Genomic DNA, 20,612 nt, shown 5'->3' with positions numbered 1-20,612 from the left:
TACACCCAGCAATGTCAGGGGTTACTCCTGGCTTTGCCCTCAGGAATTACTCCTGGCAGTGCTCGAGGACCCTATATGATGCCGGGGATGGAACGCGGGTCGGCTGCGTGCAAGGCAAGCGCCCTACCCGCTGTTCTATCGCTCCGGCCCCACATGGACCTTTCTGAGCCTCAGTTTTTTCATCTGCAGAAGGGGCCTGGGAGGCCAAATGAGAGAGAGAGAGAAAGAGAGAGAGAGAGAGAGACCCCAGAGAGGGCAGGGCACAGGGGCGGGTGAGCCCGTGGAGCCCCAGGAGGGCTCTGTGACAGGAGCAGAAGGCGGTGTCTAGGGACTGTGGGGGACACTCGGGGTCCCCTGCCCCTTCCTGGCAAGACAATTCATGCTCCACCTGACTGCCCCGCCCCCCAGAGATGTCAGCTAGTTGTTGGCGTCAGGGCCCGGGGAGGCCCGTGGCCCGCTGGAAGCCTCCCACCCGCCGGTCCCCTGCCTTGACACCCCCCTCCTGTGGCCCTCTCAGTGCCCCCGCAGGTGCAGCGGGGCCCCCGGGTCATGAAGGTGCTGGCGGGGGAAGCCGTGGACCTCAGCTGTGTGGCCGAGGGGAGCCCGGCGCCCCACGTGAGCTGGTCCAAGGACGGGGCGGCCCTGCAGACGCATGCCGAGGGCTCTGTTCATTTCGCCACCGTCCAGGCCGCGGACGCGGGGCACCTACCGCTGTGAGGCCACCAGCAGCGCGGGGCAGGACGCCTGGGAGCTGGAGCTCAGGGTGCTGGGTGAGCCGTGGGGGGGCGCCCTGCTTGGCCCTGGGGTTCCCGGGGCTTGGGGATGGAGCGGGACCCACAGGCGTCACAGGCTGTCGGGCGGCCTCAGCTCAGGAGTGTCTGCAGAGAAAGTGTCCGGAGCCCCAGGTGCCCAACAGCTCTGGTTACTCCCGTCCAGCGCTGGAGCCAGTGGACAGGGCAGTGGGCTGGGCCCCTGTGCCCCCAGCCCAGTCGGCCCGAGTCCCGGGTCTGCCCCACACCCGCTGGGCCGTGTGTTCAGGGTGCCCTGGCGGGGGCCCAGAGCCCAGGGCCTGGTGGAGCGGTGGGCAGGGGGCCCGCTCAGCTGGGGCTCGGGGTCCCAGCACGCCTGTGTTCCCCCCACACACCCCGCAGAGCCTCCACACTGGGGCGCCGAGGCCAGTGACTTCGTGGCGCGCGTGGTGGGGGAGAACGCCAGCCTGCCGTGCCCAGCCAGAGGTGAGCCCGGCGGGGTGCCCGCCCCGGGGACTGAGGGAACAGCCTCCGCGCCCCCATCCTACTCAGCCCTCCCACCCTGCACCGGCTCATTGGCCTCAGTTTCCCCATCTGTGTGTCGGGGCTGGTCTGCAGCTCGGACCCTAGGCAGCGCTTAGGAGGAGCTGGGGAAGAGGCTGCCTCTGTTCCCCCCACCCCTCGGGGCTCCTGTGTGACTGGGGAGGCCATCTGTGGCCGGAACTCTCTACAAGGCTGGCTGGGGGTTCAGGAGCAAGTGGCAGCTGACCCAACGGGTTCTGGCCCAGTAGCGCCTGAGGCCCAGGAAGTCCTGGGCTGCCGGCAGGTGGGGGCTCCTAGGCGCCACCTTGTGTCCATGTCTGGGAACAGCAGGCAGCCGGGAGCAGGACTGGAGCCCATCTGCGCCCAGGGGCTTACCCCGACAGCCTGCAGCCGCCGCCCCCGACTTCCCCCGGCCGCCCACCCAGGGTGTGGGTCCCGGGCCTGGGTGGAAGGGACAAAGGGCTGAGCGGGCTCCTGGGCAGTCCCCACCTCACAGACACCAGACACCACACACACACACACACACACATACACACCACACACAACCACAGACCACACACACAGACACACAGGCACACGACACAAACCACACACAGACACACCACCCAAACCACAAACACACTCTACACAGACACACGGGCACACCACACAAACCACACACACAAACACCACACACAGACACACTACACAAACCACACACACATACCACACACATACATACACACCACACACAACTGCAGACCACACACACAGACACCATACAGACACGTGGACAAACACACAGACACACCACATAGACATACACAGATGTATGACAAAAACCACACACACACATACCACACACACAGACCATACACATACAGACACACCACACACAGACACACCATACAAACCACACACATACCATACACACCACACACAGACATCACACACATGACACACAGACACTCCACATAGACATACACAGATACACCACACAAACCACACACATCACAAAACACATACTGACACACTGCATGCATAGACCCAGCACATACCTACACCACATAGATATACCACACACCACGCACACACCATACTCACAGATACATTACATATACACACCACAGTGTCATACATATCACACAGATACCTACCACATATACCACAGACAACATGCACACTACACACATAGACGTCCACATATACACACCACACACTGTACAATCAGACAACACACCATATGCAGTGTACACACTGCATACTCATATCACATACAGACACCACACGCCACGTCATGCACACCACATACGCACACGCATGCTACACAGAACCACATATCACAGTCACGTTCAGCCCCCTCCAAAACACACCAGCACCCCTTACTCTCATACAGTGTGTGGCAGGTCTGACGTATGCATGACTCACTGTGACGCTTGTGTGTGAAGCGGAGTGTCGCCAAGGTGGGAGCAGCCCTTGCCAGGGCGAGCCTGCCTTCTCGCCCAGGAGGATTGGAGAGCGCGTGAGCTGCGCGGGGCGGCGAGTGGACCGTCAGCCGCCAGCCAGCTAGCCCCTAGGTTTGGGGAGCCCCACAGCTCTCCGCTACCTCCCTCGGGGAGGCCTCAGACAGGGCTGCCCCGTCCTGCAGGCCTGCAGAGCTGAGGGGCAGCCCCACCCCTCCTGAGCACTGCCCCTGGACACTGAGGGGCTGAGCAGTGGGGTTGGGGGGCTGCCCGGGGTGCCCTCTGCAGGCCAGCACAGGCGGGTCCCTCCCGCTCATCTCCAGTTTGGACCTGCCCGCAGGTGGGCATCCCTCATGGGGTGGGGGTGATGGCTGGGACCCCCAGGCGGAAGGACAGAGAACCCCACCGGGGGGTCAGTGATCACAGGGGTCTGCAGGGAAGGGCCCCGTGCCTGCTCACCACTTCACACCTGCAGGGACACCCCGGCCACAGGTGACCTGGCGGAAGGACCCGTCCTTGGAGCCCCTGCGTGGTGGCCCAGGGCTGGCGTTACTGGCCGACGGCTCCCTGTTCCTGGCCTCTGTCTCCCCCGGCGACAGCGGGGACTATGAGTGCCAGGCCACCAACGAGGCGGGCTCCGTGTCCAGGCGCGCCAGACTGCTGGTGTACGGTGAGTGGAGCCCCTGGCTCCAGAGCCCAGCCGGGCCCAGAGCAGAACAAAAGGCATATTCCTCCTCAGGCACTTCTGCCTCAGGGACAGTGGGTGTGGACTGATGATCCCAGGGACCCCAGCGTCTCACAGGCCCCCACGGGCTCCTCACATCAGCGCCTGGAGTGGGATGTGCATGAGGGTGTCCCTGCCAGAGGGCAGCAGGGACAGGGCATGTGGGTGGAGCTTCCCGTTTGGGGGCGGGGCGTGTTGGTGCAGTGGGTGGGGCCTCTCGGTGTGGGGGCGGGGCCTCGGTTGGGGCAGAGGGCCAGGCAGTCTGGGGGTGGAGCATGTAGGTCAGGGGCGGGGCCTCTCCACATGGAAGGCGGGGCTTGTCACATGAAAGGCGGAGCTTCTGTGCAAGGTGGTAAGGGGGTGGGAGGGTGGAGGGTGGGAGGGTCTTCGAAGGCCAGCAGCCTCTGTCCCTCTCCTGCCAGTCCCGCCCAGCATCCGGGAGGACGGGCGAGGGGCCAACGTGTCAGCCTTGGCCGGGCAGCCCCTGACCCTGGAGTGCGACGCCAGTGGCTCCCCAACCCCCAAGGTCACGTGGCTCAAGGACGGGCAGCCAGTGAGTGTACACGGGGAGGGGGGGAGTTGGGCGATTATAGGGGCAATTGGGGTGGTCCTGGCCTCTTGACCCCCTGTAGGTGTGTGATGGTGTCTCTGGGGCTCAGGGTGGTGGAAGCCTCAGCCCCACGATGAAAGCCAGGGTCCTGCACAACGCTTAGGGCCTCAGTTTCCCAGTTCTGAGAGTGGGGAAGTGGCCAGACCCTCACTCACCAGCTCCCCGGGGCCTCTTCTACCAGTTCCTGGAAGCCAGCGGCCACCGTGCCCAGGACGGGGTGCGGACTCTACACTTCCCTGGCGTCCGGGAGCAGGACTCGGCCATCTACTCCTGCCGGGCAGAGAACCAGGCGGGCAGCGTCCAGCGGGACTTCCAGCTCCTGGTGCTCGGTGCGTGCCCAGCCCCGCCACGCCCACCTGCCTGGCCAAGACCTGGGGGTCCATGCAGCAAGGGAGGGTTTGGGGTGGGCCCCAAGCTGACTCCTGTTCGGCCAGTGGCCATGCCCTGGGTTTAAGGAGTCCTTGTCCTGTGTCCCTCCAGTTCCCCCCACTGTGCTCGGGGCTGGTACTGCCCAGGAGGTGCTGGGCCTGGCTGGGGACGAGGTGGAGCTGGTCTGCCGGACCTCAGGGGTCCCCACACCCCAAGTGGAGTGGACCAAGGATGGGCAGTGAGTGCCCCCGGGGATGGCATGGAGGGTGGCCAGGTGGGCAGAAGGGCCGAGGGCAGTATGGGGTGTCCATGGCGCGAGTCCCCCAGTGACCCCTAATCTGGCCAGGCAAGAACCCCCCTTGCCCTGTTTGTGTGGAAAGTCTGGAGGTGAAATACACATCGTGTGGGACAAACCACCCTAAATCTCAAACTTCAGCCGCAACTAGACCTCCAAGAGAGGGAGCTGTTAGCGATGTCCCGTTCCAAAATGTTCTATCACCCCCCCAAAAAGGGATATCTGGTTGCCCTCGGCAGTCACTGCCCTGTTTTCTGTGCCCAGCCCCTGGCCTCACCCCTTGGGGACCCATAGCACCTCCTCTGTCACATGGACCTGTGACCACGCCCATGCGGGTTCGAGGGCTGTCTGTAGCCCAGCCTGGGGCTCCTTCCTGCTGCGGCCAGTGACTGACCCTCACAGGGACCCCCTCCCGGTGCCCGGCCCTGCCTCCCTCACGCCACTGCTTTCCTCCGGTCCCTTCTGAAGGCCAGTGGGCACGGGAGATGCCCGCGTGCAGCTGCAGGAGGGCGGCCAGCGCCTGCGCATCCCTGGCAGCCGCCCCGGGGACGAGGGTCAGTACCAGTGCGTGGCCTTCAGCCCGGCTGGGCAGCAGACCAAGGACTTCCGGCTCCGTGTCCTGGGTGAGCTGCCCCCCGTGCCCCCCGCCGTGGGGTCAGAGAGGGGTCCCCGGGGAGCCAGCCCCAGCCTCGCGCCTGCGGGAATCTGCCCGGGGCTCCCCGAGTCGTGAGGGTCCCGCCCACACCACAAGTGCTACGTGGGTCCTTTGGGTTGGGGCCCTGGTCGGCGATGCTCAGGGCTCACTCCGGGCTCTACCTGGGGTCCCCAAGTGGTGCCAGGGCTTGACTCGGGTGCAGCTGCATGCCAGACGAGCACCCCAGCCCCGTGCATTCTCCTCACCCATAAAGATCCTTCTCCGAGGCCCCTCGCTCCCATTTTCTGGAATATTCATCCTTGCGTGTAAAGTATTTCTGTGAAAGGGGCTTTACTGTCCAGCCCCTGGGGAGTCGGGAGGAAGTGGGGGGAGAGGGGGGAGGCTGGGCGGAGGGGCTTGAGTGGCCTCCAGCTGGTCTCCCCGGGGTTCGGGAGCCCCCATCCCCGTCTCTGGGAAGAAGAAAGGGCGTGGAAGGTGCTGGAATGGTCAGTGCTGCCTCACCAGTGGTGCCTTCCCAGGGCATGGGTTGGCGGCCGGCTGCTGGTGCATCAGGCGGTTCTGGCTAATCTCTGTACCCCCAGATCTTTGGGGGACCACCAGTGTGGTGGGACCCGCCCGTGGGCCCCCTCAGCCCTGCTCAGCCCCTCACTTCGCAGAGAAACTGAGGCTTGAGAGGGGACGTGACCTCCCCAGGCCTGCAGCAGCCCATGGCCAGGGCCACCCTCCGGGGTGGGGCCCCTGTGACGCCCCCTCTGCCCTCCCAGCGCCCCCCACCATCCTGGGCTCCAACGAGACGGCCGAGCTGGCGGTGATGGAGGGCCGCCCCGCGCGGCTCCTGTGCGAGGCCCGGGGGTCGCCCAGCCCCGACATCGCCTGGTTCAAGGACGGGGTCGCGCTGCCCCCTAGCGCCGAGGCGGCGTACGGCAGGGGCGGGCGGCAGCTGCAGCTGGGGAGCGCGCGGGGCGCCCACGCGGGCAGCTACACCTGCCAGGCCAGCAACGCCGTGGGCGTCGCGGAGAAGACCACCAGGCTGGAGGTGTATGGTGAGTGAGAGGGCAGCCGAGGGGCGCCGCCCTACCCTCCGGGAGGGCCTCAGCGGAGCCCGGGGGACAGGCATTGATGAGAACCCACATGCCCCCCTTCGTGGCTTGTGGTTCAGGGAGCCAGCCAGGGTCAGCCTCCACCGGGCCCCGCCTCCCCGGGCCCCGCCTCTCCGAATCCCAGCCCCGGGTCTCACCTCCCTGAGCCCCGCCTCTCCTGGGCCCCGCGTCTTCGACCACCCCCAGCCCCGCCTTCCCGGACCCCGCCTCCACAGGCCCCGCTCCCTGAGCCCCGCCTCCCCTGGCCCTGCCTCTTTGGACCCCGCCTCCCTGAGCCCTGCCTTCCCGAGCCCCGCCTCCCCGGGCCCCGCCTCCCCGGGCCCCGCCTCCCCGGGCCCCGCCTCCCCGGGCCCCACCTCTTCGGCCCCCCAGCCCCGCCTCCCAGGGCCACGCCTCTCTGGCCCCACCTCCATGAGCCCCGCCTCCCCGGGCCCCGCCTTCCCAGGCCCCTCCCCTCTGACCTCCCAGCCCTGCCTCCCCGTCCCCCCCTCCATGAGCCCCGCCTCCCCGGGCCCCGCCTCCCCCCAGCCCTTTCAGTTCTCCCGCCTGGGGCGGGGCCTGGGTCTGTCCCAACAGAGAAGCACTGTGGGCTGGGGGGCACCCCGCTCTAGAGGAGGGGACCCCTTTCTTCCAGGGGCTCTGGGCCTGCATCTCCATATTGGATGGGACCCGGGCCAACTCCGTGGTGACCCCAGCCCCTCTGGGAGGTCATCGTGGGTGTCTGCCCCAGAGGTGCTGGGCACCTGGAAGGGCCTGTGGCCCCCCTTCACACAGCTGGCGGAGGGGCCCAGCAGCCCACCCGCTCTCAGGGATATGAGTGGAAATTGCTCCTGTTTTGTGACCATTTCAGGGGCGTGTGGCTTCCCAGGTGGGCCTGTGTGTGTCCTGGCTGTGCTCACCTGGCTGTGTTCCCGGAGCCCATGTGGGAGAGAGAATGTGCCAGCCCCAGCCTGGTGCAGGGGGTGCTCAAGCCCACCCCCAATCTCTGGCTTCCTCAGACCCTGGAGGGGCCTCACAGGGCCACAGGCCTGGTGGAGACCCCTGAGTGTGAATATGGGGGAAAGGGAAAACACAGGTGATATGCAGGGAGGAAGACTTCCTGGAGGAGGTGGTCCAGGCTGGCCAGGAGGGGGAGGAGCCCCAGGACTGGGCTTTCAGGGGCCTAACTAGACCTGCAGCCCCTGAGACCCCCCCACCTCTTCCTCAGTGCCCCCCACCATCGAGGGTGCCGACGGAGGGCCGCTCTCGGTGAAGGCCGTGGCCGGGAGGCCCCTGACGCTGAAGTGTGTAGCCCGTGGCCGGCCGCCTCCCACGGTCACGTGGCAGCATGAGGGGCTGCCGGTGGCTGAGGGCAACACCACTCGGCTGGGGGCGGACGGCGCGCTGAGCCTGGCGGCCCTGGGCGAGGCGTCTGGTGGTCTATACAGCTGCGTGGCCAGTAGCCCTGCTGGGGAGGCCGTGCTGCGCTACTTGGTGGACGTGCAAGGTGAGCCTGGGTAGGGCCCCTCCTCCCGCTGGGGGGCTGCGACTTGGAGCTGGCATGTGGGAGCCCTCTGGGGGTCCCAGCTGCATGCAGGACCTGGGGGCAGGGGTCCCTGCAGCTCAGCCTCTCCTCGGCCTCCCGGAGGCTGGACCCCAGGAGCTGCCTGAGCCCTGAGCTGGACACTGGACACTGGTCTCCGGCTGGCCGGGTGGGACCCACTTTCTTATCCTGCAGACACTTCTCTGGTGTCATTTGGGCAGGGTCCTGTGATGTTGATGACAAATCAAGGGAACCCCCCGCCCCTACCACACACATACAGCAGAGACCTCCAGGGCATGGCACCCACCCACTTAGAGGGACCCTGGAAGGCATCCTGGAGGAGGGGCCACGGGGGGGGATTTGAAGGGCTGTGACTGGGGTGCTGGGAATTGGGAGGGGTTCTTGGCCCCAGATGCCCATTGGCGTGTCCTGCCTGCAGTGCCCCCGCAGCTCCTGGTGGCCGACGGCTTGGGCCAGGTGACAGCCCTCGTGGGACAGCCCCTGGATCTCCCCTGCCAGGCCTCGGGCTCCCCAGCGCCCACCGTCCAGTGCGTAGGGGCCAGGCAGGGCTGGAGCGGGCAGAGCGCGGGCTCTGGAGGAGGGAGGGACGGAGCTACGGCCGGGCTGCCCCCCCCCCCCGCCCTGGCCTCATGCCGCCGCTCCCCACTCCACCAGGTGGCTGCACAACGGGCGCCCGGTGGAGCTGCTGGCCGGGACGCAAGGGGCCGTGCGGGGGAACACCCTGCGCATCAACCACGTGCAGCGGGAGCATGCCGGCCTCTTCTCCTGCCAGGCCACCAACGAGGCGGGCACTGCGGGGGCCGAGGTGGAGCTGGCTGTGCACGGTGAGCTCAGCCCAGGGCTCCTGGACCCCAGGGCACCCCAGGGCATCTCAGGGAACCCCAGGGCATCTCAGGGCACCTCAGAGCACCTCAGGGCACCTCAGGGAATCCCAGAGTATCTCAGGACATCCCAGAGCATCTCAGGGCACTGCAGGGCACCTCAGAGCACCTCAGGGCACCTCAGGGAATCCCAGAGCATCTCAGGACATCCCAGAGCATCTCAGGGCACTGCAGGGCACCTCAGAGCACCTCAGGGCATCTCAGGGCACCTCAGGGAATCCCAGAGCATCTCAGGGCATCCTAGAGCATCTCAGGATATCTCAGGGTGCCTAAGGGTACCCTAGGGCACCTTGGGGCACCCCAGGACAGGACTCCACAGCCCCCAAGGCCACGGGCAGCTCTCAGCTGCTCCCACACCTGTCAGCTGTTCGGACCACACGCCCTGGCTCTCCAGTCTCCATGGCTCTCCACACCATCCACCCTCCTCACGCCTTCTCCAAGTCCACTCTCTTCCTCGGCAAAGACTGTCCGTCTGTGTGGGGACAGCCTCCTGCTCCCTTGGCCTGGTTTCTTCCTACCTCTCGGGTCCAGCTTAAAACACCCCTCCTCCAGGATGCCCCCCTTGATTCCAGTATGGCTCTGATCAGCACTGCCCAGTCTCTGGTGGCCAGTGTGGATGAACGATTGCTTGTCTGCTTGTCCATCTCCCCGTCCACTCAGTGCTCAGAGAGGGCAGCACAGCGGCCACATTTCTGTGCTCTGTCCCCCGTGCCAGGTGCAATCTGAATTACGGCGCAGCTGTCAGACGCGTGGATGAATGGAGGGCGGGGGGCGTAAGGATGGGCAGGAAGGAATCTACGAGAGCAGAAGAATGGCGGGGGAGGATAGAGAAGGGGTGGCAGGATGGGGAGGGAAGGAAGAGATTGGGGGGTTACTCCTGGCTCTGTGCTCAGGGATCACTCCTGGCAGTGCTCGGGGAACCATATGGGATGCTGGGACTCGAACCTGGGTCAGCTGCGTGCAAGGCCAGCGCCCTCCCGGCTGTATTGTCCCTCTGGCCCCAGAAGGAGAGATTTCTGTAGACCTTCTCTGCAGGCTCCCTGTCAGGTGCTCTTTGCCCTAAATGGAGTCCGGGGCACAGAGATGGAGGCTGGAGACCAGCCCTGCATGCCCTGCCTGTTCCCCGGGCTGGGGCCCCCTGACCTCTGGGACTCCCCCGCCCTCCCCCACAGAGCTGCCAGCAGTGACCATCGTTGGGCCTCAGCGCGTCACAGCCCAGTTCCTGCAGCCCGTGACCCTGCAGTGCTTGGCCAGTGGGGTGCCCCCGCCCAGCCTCCGCTGGTGGAAGGATGGGGTGGCCCTGGCAGTCATGGGTGGGATTCTGCAGGTAGGTGCCGGGTCCAGGCTGAGGGGCTGCTTTTAGGAGCCCAGGGACACCCCCCAGCCAGGGAGGGCGGAGCCGCCTCTGGGGTGCTGGCTCTGAAATGGGGGGCCCTTGGCTTCACCCCGACCTTGGGCTGTCATATGTCAGAGGGAGTTAAACAAGGGGGGCTGTGCCCGGCTTGGGGCAGGGGTCTGGGAACACAGCCTGGCCTTGCGCGGGGCGCGTTCTGGGCCCCGTGGTGCACGCTGCCCTTCCCCCATCCCAGATCGAGAAGGTGGACCTGAGGGACGAAGGCACGTACACCTGCGAGGCGGCCAACGCGGCCGGGGAGAGCAGGAGGGACGTGGAGCTCCGGGTTCTGGGTGAGCCTGGGGCGGGCGGGGGCGGCTGCCCTGTGTCCATCACGGGTCCCTCGCTGGGTGCCTCTGAGGGGGTCTGCAGGCGTGCGTGTGTGTGTGCGTGCACGTGTGCACGCATGTGAGTGTGCTCATCTGTGTGTCTGTTCGTGTGAGCGTGCTCATGCATGTGAGCGTGCGTGTGTGCATGTTCACGGGTGTGCATGCTTGTGTGTGTGAGTGTGCACCTGTGTGAGCGTGCTCACGCGTGTGAAAGTACTCATGTATATGTGCGCTCATGCATGTGAGTGTGTGTGAGTGTGCATGTGTGTGCTCACGTATGTAAGCATACTCAGGCATGTGTGCACTCGTGCATGTAAGCATGTTCATGTGTGTGTGCTCGTGTGTGTGCACTCGTGCATGTAAGCATGTTTGCGCGTGTGTGCTTGTGTGTGTGCGCTTTTGCACATGAGCGTTTGTGTGTGAGCATGCTCATGCGTGTGTGCTCGTGTGTGAGCGTACCCATGCATGTATGCTTGTGTGTGTGAGTGTGAGCGCGTGTGCACGGTGCTCGGTCCCCTTTCGCAGTGGCTTCTGCCTCACCCGTTGTGTTGCACAGCTGTCGAGGGGCCAGCGCCTCTGGGTGGGGTGTGCTGCTTCCTGGGCCAGAGGTCCCGAGCCCCTTGGGAGCCTGTCGGGGGCTGCGGAGGGGGGACATCCTCACTGCTCATGCTCTCCCGTCTCCCCCAGTGCCCCCCAACATCGAGCCGGGTCCCGTCAACAAGGCAGTCTTAGAAAACTCCTCAGTGACCTTTGAGTGCCTGGCATCCGGCGTGCCACCGCCTGGTAAGACCCTCCCGGCGCTGGCACGATCCCAGCTGGCAAAAGCAGCCTGAAGCTGGTGTCGCCTTAGCCGCGGCTGACAGGGAGCAGCCCCCCTTGCCCCCCGCCAAAGCTGCTTCTCCAGGCGCACTGCCTGCTGTCTGCCAGCCTAGCGGGCCCCGTGCCTCCGCCCAGTGCCCGGGACAGCCCAGAGCCCAGACACCGCACCTATCTCGGTGTGAGGGTTTGGGGGCCTGGTGGGCGGGACTCCTGGACCGCATCTGATACTGACCCTCCTGCCTTGCCCGGGTAGGGGGCCCGAAGATATTAGTCCTCACGTGGGGAAACCCCGCTGAATTCTGGGTGTCAGGAGGCTGAAGGTCGGCCAGGCTGCCGTGTTGGGGTGCTCAGTTCTAAAGCTCTGCCTTGGGGTGCCCCCGGTGGGGGCATCTGAGATGCTCCAGCTGCCTCCCGTGATTCAGCTCTGCCCACTGCGCCCCAGCAGCTGTGCCCCCCCCCCGAGTCTGGAGGGCCGGCAGGGCCCACACACATCTCCTCCTGCCCCCAGACATTGCCTGGTTCAAGGGCCACCAGCCTGTCTCTGCCAGCGAGGGGGTGACGGTGTCCGCAGACGGGAAGGTCCTTCTCTTCGAGAGAGCCCGGTTTGCTGATGCTGGGAGCTATCGCTGTGTGGCCTCCAACGTGGCAGGCAGCACAGAGCTGCTCTACGGCCTGCGGGTCAATGGTGAGCCGCTCTGGAGGGGTCCTGCTGAGCACTGTCTCATTTGTCTGCCAGTACCACAGATGCCCCGTCCACCAGCCCACCCACCACCCCCCTATGCAGGCATCTCTTGAGGCACCCTTTCTCACATCCATCCCTACCCACCATCTATCCACATCTCACCCATCCATCCATCCACCCATCCACCCACCCATCTATCCATCCATCCATCCATTCATCCACCCATCCATCCATCCACCTACCCATCCACCCATCCATCCACCCATCCATCCATCCATCCATCCACCCATCCACCCACCCGTCCATCCATCCATCCACCCATTCACCCATCCATCCATCCATCCACCCATCCACCCACCCGTCCATCCATCCACCCATTCATCCACCCATCCACCCACCCACCCATCCATCCATCCACCCATCCACCCACCCGTCCATCCATCCATCCACCCATTCACCCATCCATCCATCCATCCATCCATCCACCCATCCACCCACCCGTCCATCCATCCATCCACCCATTCACCCATCCATCCATCCATCCATCCATCCACCCATCCACCCACCCGTCCATCCATCCATCCACCCATTCACCCATCCATCCATCCACCCATCCATCCATCCACCCATCCATCCATCCATCCATCCACCCATCCACCCACCCACCCGTCCATCCATCCATCCACCCATTCACCCATCCATCCATCCATCCATCCATCCACCCATCCACCCACCCGTCCATCCATCCATCCACCCATTCACCCATCCATCCATCCATCCATCCATCCACCCATCCACCCACCCACCCGTCCATCCATCCATCCATCCACCCATTCACCCATCCATCCATCCATCCATCCATACACCCACCCGTCCATCCATCCATCCACCCATTCACCATCCATCCATCCATCCATTCATCCACCCATCCACCCACCCACCCATCCATCCATCCACCCATCCACCCACCCGTCCATCCATCCATCCACCCATTCACCCATCCATCCATCCATCCATCCACCCATCTATCCATCCACCCATCCATCCATCCATCCACCCACCCATCCATCCACCCATCCATCCACCCATCCACCCATCCACCCATCCATCCATCCACCCATCATCTCCCCATCATGGGCCTGTTGACCCGGTCACCGTTTCTTCGGTCCACGTGCCTGTCACCACCTGTTACTAAGCATCCACATTTCCTTCCGTCCGCCTTATCCCCCCACCCACTCACTCACGCGTGCACGCCTCTCTCCAACCAGCCTTCTCTTCCTTCCCTCCCTCCTTCCTTCCCTCCTCCTTTCTACCCTCCCTCTCCTCCTCTGCCCTCCCTATCTCCCTCCCTCCCCTGCATTCATCCACCCACCCGCCCACTCATCTGTTCCACCGCCACCCTCCCAACAAACCACCCGGCCCTCCATCCAGCACCTTCCATCCCCCGGCCTTTAGTAAGCACAGGCTGCAGGGCCACGGGGGCTGTCATGCAGCAGCAGAGACGGTGGCTTCTACCCCCTCCTCGTTGGTCCGCCCTGGGCCAGTGTCTTGCCCTCTGCTAGCCTCAGTGTCTCACCTTCAAAACCTCCTGGGTGAGCACTGTGGGACAGTATCTGCAGGGAGCGGCCGTTCCAGGCCGTGTGTGTGTGTGTGTGTGTGTGTGTGTGTGTCTGTGTGTGTGTGTGTAGGGGGACCCGCCTGCTCCCTGCAGTGATGCTCAGCTGACACCCCATGTCACTCGCCCGCAGTGCCACCGCGTATCACGCTGCCCCCCAGTCAACCGGACCCCGTGCTGCTCGGTGTCCCCGTCCGGCTGACCTGTAACGCCTCGGGGGCCCCCAGCCCCACGCTCCTGTGGCTCAAGGACGGAAACCCCGTGTCCACCGCGGGGACCTCAGGCCTGCAGGTCGGTGGGGTTGCCCCGGACCCCTGGAGGGGGAGCAGCAGGCGGGGGAGGCCGAGGGCCGTCCTGGGGCCTTTGGGACACACGGGCTCATAGGCAGCCACGCACGTCCCTTGTCTGACCCCGTTTGGCACTTGGTGGGCCCAGCAGTGTGCGTGAGGCCCCGGGTCCAACCCTGTCCCCACAAAGTCAGAGACTTCGGTTAAGGCTTCTTGGCAGCATCCTGGCGCCACCTGCTGTGAAAGTCAGATACTTAGAATTTTCTAGAGTCCGAGTTTCAATGAGTAAAAGGAAAAAAATAAAAACCCACAAAACACAACAGTGAATCAAATGTCCTTTGGTAGATTCTGGGGTTCAAACCTGGGGCTTCACACCCTAGGACAAGTGCTCTTCACCCAAAGCTGCTTCTCTTGCCATTATTCTAATCGTAGGGAGACACTTTTAGGGTGTCAGGGAGGTGACTCAGTGGTCAGCGTTGGGGGGATGGCTCAGTGGTGGTCAGCGTTGGGGGAGGTGGCTCAGTGGTCAGTGTCGGGGGTTGGCTTAGTGGTGAGCGTCGGGGAGGTGCTCAGTGGTCAGCATCGAGGAAGTGTCTCAGTGGTCAGCATCGGGGAGGTGCTCAGAGGTCAGTGTCGTGGAGGTGCTCAGTGGTCAGCATGTTCGTCCTGCTCGTGCTGAGTCCGCAGTTTGCTCCCTCACACCACATGGCCCCCAAGTACTGCCTGGCTGAGCATGGCCTTGTCCGGCTGGTCAGCGAGTGTCCCCTGAGCCCTGCCAGGCAGCCCTCCCCGCAGAGAGAACACTGAGCTTCTATCCACTCGGTCTGTCTGAACCTGGGGTGTTTTTTTTTTCCCAACAGTTTTGCGTTTTGCGTCTCGCTCTATTTCTTTTTTATTTTCTCTCTCGTCTTGGTTTTCGGGCCCTGAACTCTGTTGCCCGGCTGGGCCCCGAGGAGCGTGTGGGGCTGATGGAAGGTGGAAGGGCCCCGGGGTGGGTGGCGCCCGCTGGTCCGCTGCCTGGCGAGACTCTCTTTCCCATTCTTTCTGGCCGCAGGTCTTTCCCGGGGGCCGGGTCCTCAGCCTGGCCAGTGCCCGGGTATCCGACGCGGGCACCTACTCCTGCGTGGCCGTGAGCGCCGTGGGCGAGGACCGGCGGGACGTGGTCCTGAGCGTGCACGGTGAAGGGGCTGCGGGGGCCCCGTGAGGATGGGGGTGGGGGCCCGGCCCAGCTCCCCATCGGGTGGGAGGCGGGGGGGTAGCTGCAGCTAGACCCACCCTGGGGTCCCCCCAGGACGATGCTGGGGGCCCCCGCACCCTGACTGCTGAGCCCGGCCCACTCTGCCAACAGTGCCCCCCAGCATCCGTGGCGACGAGGTGAATGTGTCGGTGGTGGCGGGGCAGCCTGTGTCCCTGGAGTGCCACAGCCACGCGGTGCCGCCCCCTGTGCTGAGCTGGTGGAAGGATGGGCGCCCCCTGCTGGCTCGGCCTGGCATCCGCCTCTCCGAAGACCAGGCCCTGCTGGAGGTGCGTGACCCCAGCTGCTGGGTGAGGGCCTTGGGCAGGAACCCTTACATCTCCAGGCGTGCCCCGCCCAGGGCTCCCCCCCCCCAAACCTCTCATGTGGGGCCGTGGAGCCTGTTGTGCGGTGTCTGGGCCAGCAGGGCAGCTGTGGCCTAGGCAGGGGTGCACGAGTCTGCATGAGCCTTGTTGCTGGGAGGGCTGGAGCATTTGCAGAGAGAGAGAGAGGTGCCAGGGACCACCTGCCATGAAAGCGTGTGTGGGCCAACTGCCTCACCAGTGGTTAGAATGACTCTACTCTTAGGGCCCATGCTGCCCCCACCGTCACCTCCCAGCCCTCTACATCTTGTGATCTGATCTTTCCTAATAGCAAGTCTCCCGTGCTGGGTTTCCTTGGCCCAGAAGGCCTGTGCCCTCTGTCCCCTCACCGCTCAGAACCACAGCCAACCCCTGCCTACCACCCCTCCTTGGGGGGGGGGTCTCACCCCGCCTCTCTGTGGCCCCCGCCTTCTTCCCTGGTTGGTTCTGTGAGCTTTTCTCAGAGAGTGGGAGCCCAAAAGGCAGCGGGGGAGCTGCCCACCTGGCAGGGCTGGCCACCGTGGAATACAGTGGAGGGAAGCAGGCAAGGCTTCCCCCTGCCCCTCGGCTGGCCTGGGAGACCATGCAGGCACGGGCTTCTAGAAACTTCCATCCCAGGAAGTGCGGGGGTGCCCTCGTGGGGTGGGGCCGTGGAACTCGGTGGTCCCCGGCCTCTGATGGGGCTTCGCTCGGGTCAGGTGGCCAGCGCGGAGGAGCAGGACTCCGGCCACTACACCTGTGAGGCGCTGAACCCGGCCGGCCGCTCGGAGAAGCACTTCGACCTTAATGTCTGGGGTGAGGGCTCGGGACGGGGCGGGGCGGGGGTCACCCCGGCTGGGGTCTGGGGGAGGCCAGCTGGCCTCGCTGGGCCCCCCAACACTGTCTTCCTTGTGGGGTCCCACCGCCCCCGCTCACCTCATCCTGTGCTCCCAGTGCCCCCGGCGTTCCCTTTGAGGGAGCCCCACACGCTGACGGTGGCCGAGGGCCACCCCGCCAGGCTGTCCTGCGAGTGTCGGGGCATCCCCTTCCCCAGGATCGCCTGGAAGAAGGACGGTAAGAGTGCCGCCCCTGCCCCGAAACATTTGCCCTCCCCAAGGAGATGGTTCCAGTGAGGAGGGATTCCCCCACCCAGAGCCATGCTGAGATGGAGCGGGGCGGGGGGGGGGGGGGACATTACCATGTGAGGACCCGGGGGTCTGCACAGCCCCCTCCCTGCCCCTTCCCAGCTGTGACAGCTGGATGGAAACTCTGGTGTGGCTTCAGATGTCACTTCTTCCAGGAAGCCCTCCTGGATGAGTCCAGGTGTGCCGAGTGAGATGTCGGCCCATCAGGCAGTTCCGTGTGAGCGCCTGGGTCCCAGAAGGGAGATCCCAGCAGCAAGCCGGGGCCCCCTGCGAGACCCCTGCGTGGTCCTCCTCAGGGATGCCTTGCAGGGATCCTCACCGGGTCCTGGCGGCTTTAGTTTTCCAGCAGCTCTCGAACCACACTGTGTATGTGAAAGGGTCCCTGGGAGAAAGTGAGTCAGGGTGTGCTCTCCCGGGGGTCTAGTGAGGCCCTGTCAGTCAATCACTGGGGAAGTCTCCAGGGGCAGGGTCAGACTAGGCAACCAGGGAAGGCTTCCTAGTGGAGGTGAGGTGGAAGCAGACGCTGAAGGGTGAGCAGGAGTTTGCCAGGATGAACGGGGGAGTGGGGAGGGGGGGACAGCGCCTTCCAGGCAGGAGAGCCGGGCCTAGGGGCTTCTTTCTCGCGGCACCCAGGTCAGCCCCTGCCCGGGGAGGTGTCGACCGTGGGGCGGCTCCTCTACCTCGCCGAGACCCGGCCGGCCCACGAGGGCACGTACACCTGTGAGTGCAGCAACGTGGCAGGCACGAGCACACAGGAGCAGCGGCTGGAGGTGCACGGTGAGCCCCGAGGACCCCGGCCCGGCGCCCCAGGCCCAGCCACAGGCTAGAGCAGGGACGCGCAGAGCACTGTGGCTCCTCCTGGGAGCATTCGAACGACGGGCCCTGCCCAGCAGAGGGGGAGTCGCGCCCCCACTGTGCCCCAGGCCCCCCCTCCCGCCCCGGGACAGAGCCCCACGAAAGGGAACGTCCAGTATCCAGTTCCTCCCTCAGGGACCCGGGAGGCCAGACGCTCCATGGGTGACCGGGTGCTGAAGGCCGTCTCTGTCCCCCAGTGCCCCCGCAGGTCGCCGGCCCTCAGGAGCCCCTCACGGAGGTCTCCGTGGTGCAGGACGGGGCGGCCACTCTGGACTGCAACGCCACGGGGAAACCACCGCCCCGGGTGACGTGGATGCGGGCCGGCCAGCCGCTGGGCGAGGAACCAGGGCTTCAGCTCCGGGACCGGGGACAGCGTCTGGTCGTGGCGCCGGCCCGGGCAGCCCACGCCGGCCGCTACCACTGCGTGGCCGAGAACGCGGCCGGGAGGGCCGAGAGGAGGTTTGCGCTGTCCGTGCTGGGTGAGTACCGCTGCCTGCGGGGAAAGCCGAGCGGGGTGACCGGCTGCTGGACCCCAGCCCGCAGGGACCCCAGCTCTTCCTGGAGGAGCGTCCGAGCAGCAGAGCCCCCCACATCAGCACGGCTCCACAGGGCCCCCAGTCCCAGCCCCCCTCCTACCGTTCTTGTCCTCGTTTCTTCTCCACATGCTTGCAGGGGCCCAGCCGGGACTGCAGTCCCCGAGCACTGTCAGGAGTAGTCAGGGCAGCCTTCTGGAGGCGGTGATGCCGTAGCTAAATTGTGCAGCCTGAGGAGGTCCCGGGTTAGGGGAGAGCGCGGGCATGTGGGCCTGGAGGAGAGCGGCCGGGGCAGCGGCAGTGTCCCCTTGGCTCATACAGGGTGGGGTGGGCTGCCAGAGGTGGGGCGGGAGCAGTGGGGTTCCCCACGTGCGCCCTGGTCCCGGCTGTGTCCCCGGCACTGCCCAATGCCGTGTGCTCTGGGCGAAGCCTCCCGGTGTCCCCGAGAGCCTGGGGAAACTGAGGCACGTGTGTCAGTCCGCCACCTGCCCCCGTGGCCTCTGCACGCGCCTGTCCTGGGGGGCCAGCTCGCATCTCCTTCCTCTGCTCCCCAATTCTCCCGCGGGGGGGCAGGTGGAAGCCCCTGCCTCCCCCTGATACAGCCACTTCTCCGTGCCCAGAGCCCCCCCAGTTTGTAGGCGACCTGGAGCCCCTGACCAACATCACTGCAGCCCTGCACAGCCCTGTGACTCTGCCGTGTGAAGCCACGGGCATCCCACCCCCAGGGATCCGCTGGTTCCGGGGGGACGAGCCCGTCAGCCCCAGGGAGGACGTCTATCTCCTGGCAGGTGAGGGCCAGCGCAGGGGTGCCCGGGACTCTGCCTCTGACCTGAGTGGCCAGTCCTGGTCAGGAGAACTGTTCCAGCACTTGGTTCCCTAAGGCCACCCCCACCCCCAAAAGCCAACCTTGTGGGGAGGTCCAGAGAACAGCCGGGTCTCAGCACGTTTGGGAAGGAAAGTCCTTCCTGCGAACTTCCGGCACCTGCTGACCATCTTGGGGACAGACCTACTGCAAAACAGCACAATAATAATTCCCGGGCCAAGAGTATGGTGGCAGGGTGCTTGCTTGGCACTCAGTCAACCTGGGTTTGACTCCTGGCACTGCGTGTTGAGCCCTGAGCACCGCTAGGAGTGACCCCGAGCACAGAGCCAGGAGTCAGCCCTGAGCCCAGCTGGCTGCGGCCCCAAAACCAATATTAAAGAATTCTCCTGGGGGGGGGGATCTCCTGGGGCTGAGCGTTTGCCTTGAATGAGGCCAACCCAGGTTCGATTCCCAGAATCCCATATGGTCCCCTGAGCACCGCCAGGGGTGATTCCTGAATGCAAAGCCAGGAGTAACCCCTGTGCATTGCTGGGTGTAACCCAAAAAGCACTGTAGCACTGTCCTCCCGATGTTCATCGATTTGCTTGAGTGGCCACCAGTAACATCTCCATTGTGAGACTTGTTACTATTTTTGGCATATCGAATACGTCACGGTTAGCTTGCCAGGCTTTGCCGTGTGGGCGCGATACTCTCAGTAGCTTGCCAGCTTGCCGGGCTCTCCGAGAGGGGCAGAGGAATCGAACCAGGGTCGGCCCGGGCTGGCTGTGTGCAAGGCAAGTGCCCTACCCGCTGTGCTATCGCTCCAGCCCAAAAGGCAACAACACAACACTCTCCTCCCGTTGTTCATCGATTTTGCTCGAGCGGGCCCAGTAACATCTCCATTGTGAGACTTGTTGTTACTGTGTTTGGCATAGCGAATACATCACGGGTAGCTTGCCAGGCTTCGCTGTGCGGGCGAGATACTCTCGGTAGCTTGCCGGGTCCTCCGAGAGGGGCGGAGGAATCGAACCCGGCTCGGCCGGGCTGGCTGCATGCAAGGCAAATGCCCTACAGCTGTGCTATCGTTCCAGCCCAAAAAGAAAAAAAAAAATTCTCCTGGCACAGAAATTGCAGCCCACCTTTGGGAGGGCTCCCGCCAAAAAAACAGGCATCCACTACTCATGGGTTGTGGTGGTTCTTGATGATGTACAGAGGGGGAAACTGAGGCAGAGGTTTCAGGGCTGTGGAAGCTATGGGACGGCCATTGATGGGTGATGTCTGCCCTGGGCGTGGGCTGGGAAAGCCGGGCAGAGGCCTCTCCCCAGCAGGGGACAATCACGTTTCTCCCAGTGCATGTCTGCCGCCCGGGGAGCAGCTCCTGGGCCTCAGTCTCCCTGTCTGAGGACTGGGCATCAGGGGAGCAGTGGCTTCGCTGGGACAGAGGCTGTGCCCCAGCCACCCAGAGCCCCCCCAACCCTGTCCCCAGGCGGCTGGATGCTGAAGATGACCCGGGTCCAGGAGGGGGACCAAGGCCTCTACTCGTGCGTGGCGAGCAACGAGGCCGGGGAGGCACGGAGGAGCTTCAGTGTGGAGATCCTGGGTGAGCCCCCGGCCTTCCCCTCCCACCGGGCGCCTCCAGGAGCCCCAACTCAGGGCCCGGTGTGGG

General features: G+C 64.8%; 1 protein-coding gene across 1 annotated transcript in view; it reads left to right on the top strand.

Annotated features, from left to right (window-relative positions):
- Positions 1-20,612, top strand: part of HMCN2 (hemicentin 2) — a 102,017-nt gene that overhangs the window by 43,274 nt on the left and 38,131 nt on the right. Inside the window, 25 exon segments of the mRNA XM_056108910.1 lie at positions 518-705; positions 707-770; positions 1,152-1,235; positions 3,210-3,404; positions 3,881-4,011; positions 4,250-4,397; positions 4,549-4,675; positions 5,201-5,355; positions 6,152-6,430; positions 7,695-7,973; positions 8,449-8,557; positions 8,685-8,854; positions 10,084-10,238; positions 10,501-10,597; positions 11,321-11,416; positions 11,961-12,137; positions 13,883-14,040; positions 15,091-15,214; positions 15,385-15,581; positions 16,352-16,427; positions 16,566-16,685; positions 17,390-17,533; positions 17,809-18,090; positions 18,765-18,932; positions 20,433-20,546. Of these exon segments, the coding sequence (XP_055964885.1) occupies positions 518-705; positions 707-770; positions 1,152-1,235; positions 3,210-3,404; positions 3,881-4,011; positions 4,250-4,397; positions 4,549-4,675; positions 5,201-5,355; positions 6,152-6,430; positions 7,695-7,973; positions 8,449-8,557; positions 8,685-8,854; positions 10,084-10,238; positions 10,501-10,597; positions 11,321-11,416; positions 11,961-12,137; positions 13,883-14,040; positions 15,091-15,214; positions 15,385-15,581; positions 16,352-16,427; positions 16,566-16,685; positions 17,390-17,533; positions 17,809-18,090; positions 18,765-18,932; positions 20,433-20,546 (3,837 nt within the window).

Source organism: Sorex fumeus, unplaced genomic scaffold, assembly GCF_029834395.1.
Source record: "Sorex fumeus unplaced genomic scaffold, SorFum_2.1 ptg000233l, whole genome shotgun sequence".
Classification (NCBI taxonomy): domain Eukaryota; kingdom Metazoa; phylum Chordata; class Mammalia; order Eulipotyphla; family Soricidae; genus Sorex; species Sorex fumeus.
The sequence above is the reverse complement of the archived record's forward strand: the minus strand, read 5'-3'. Positions and strand labels throughout refer to the sequence as shown.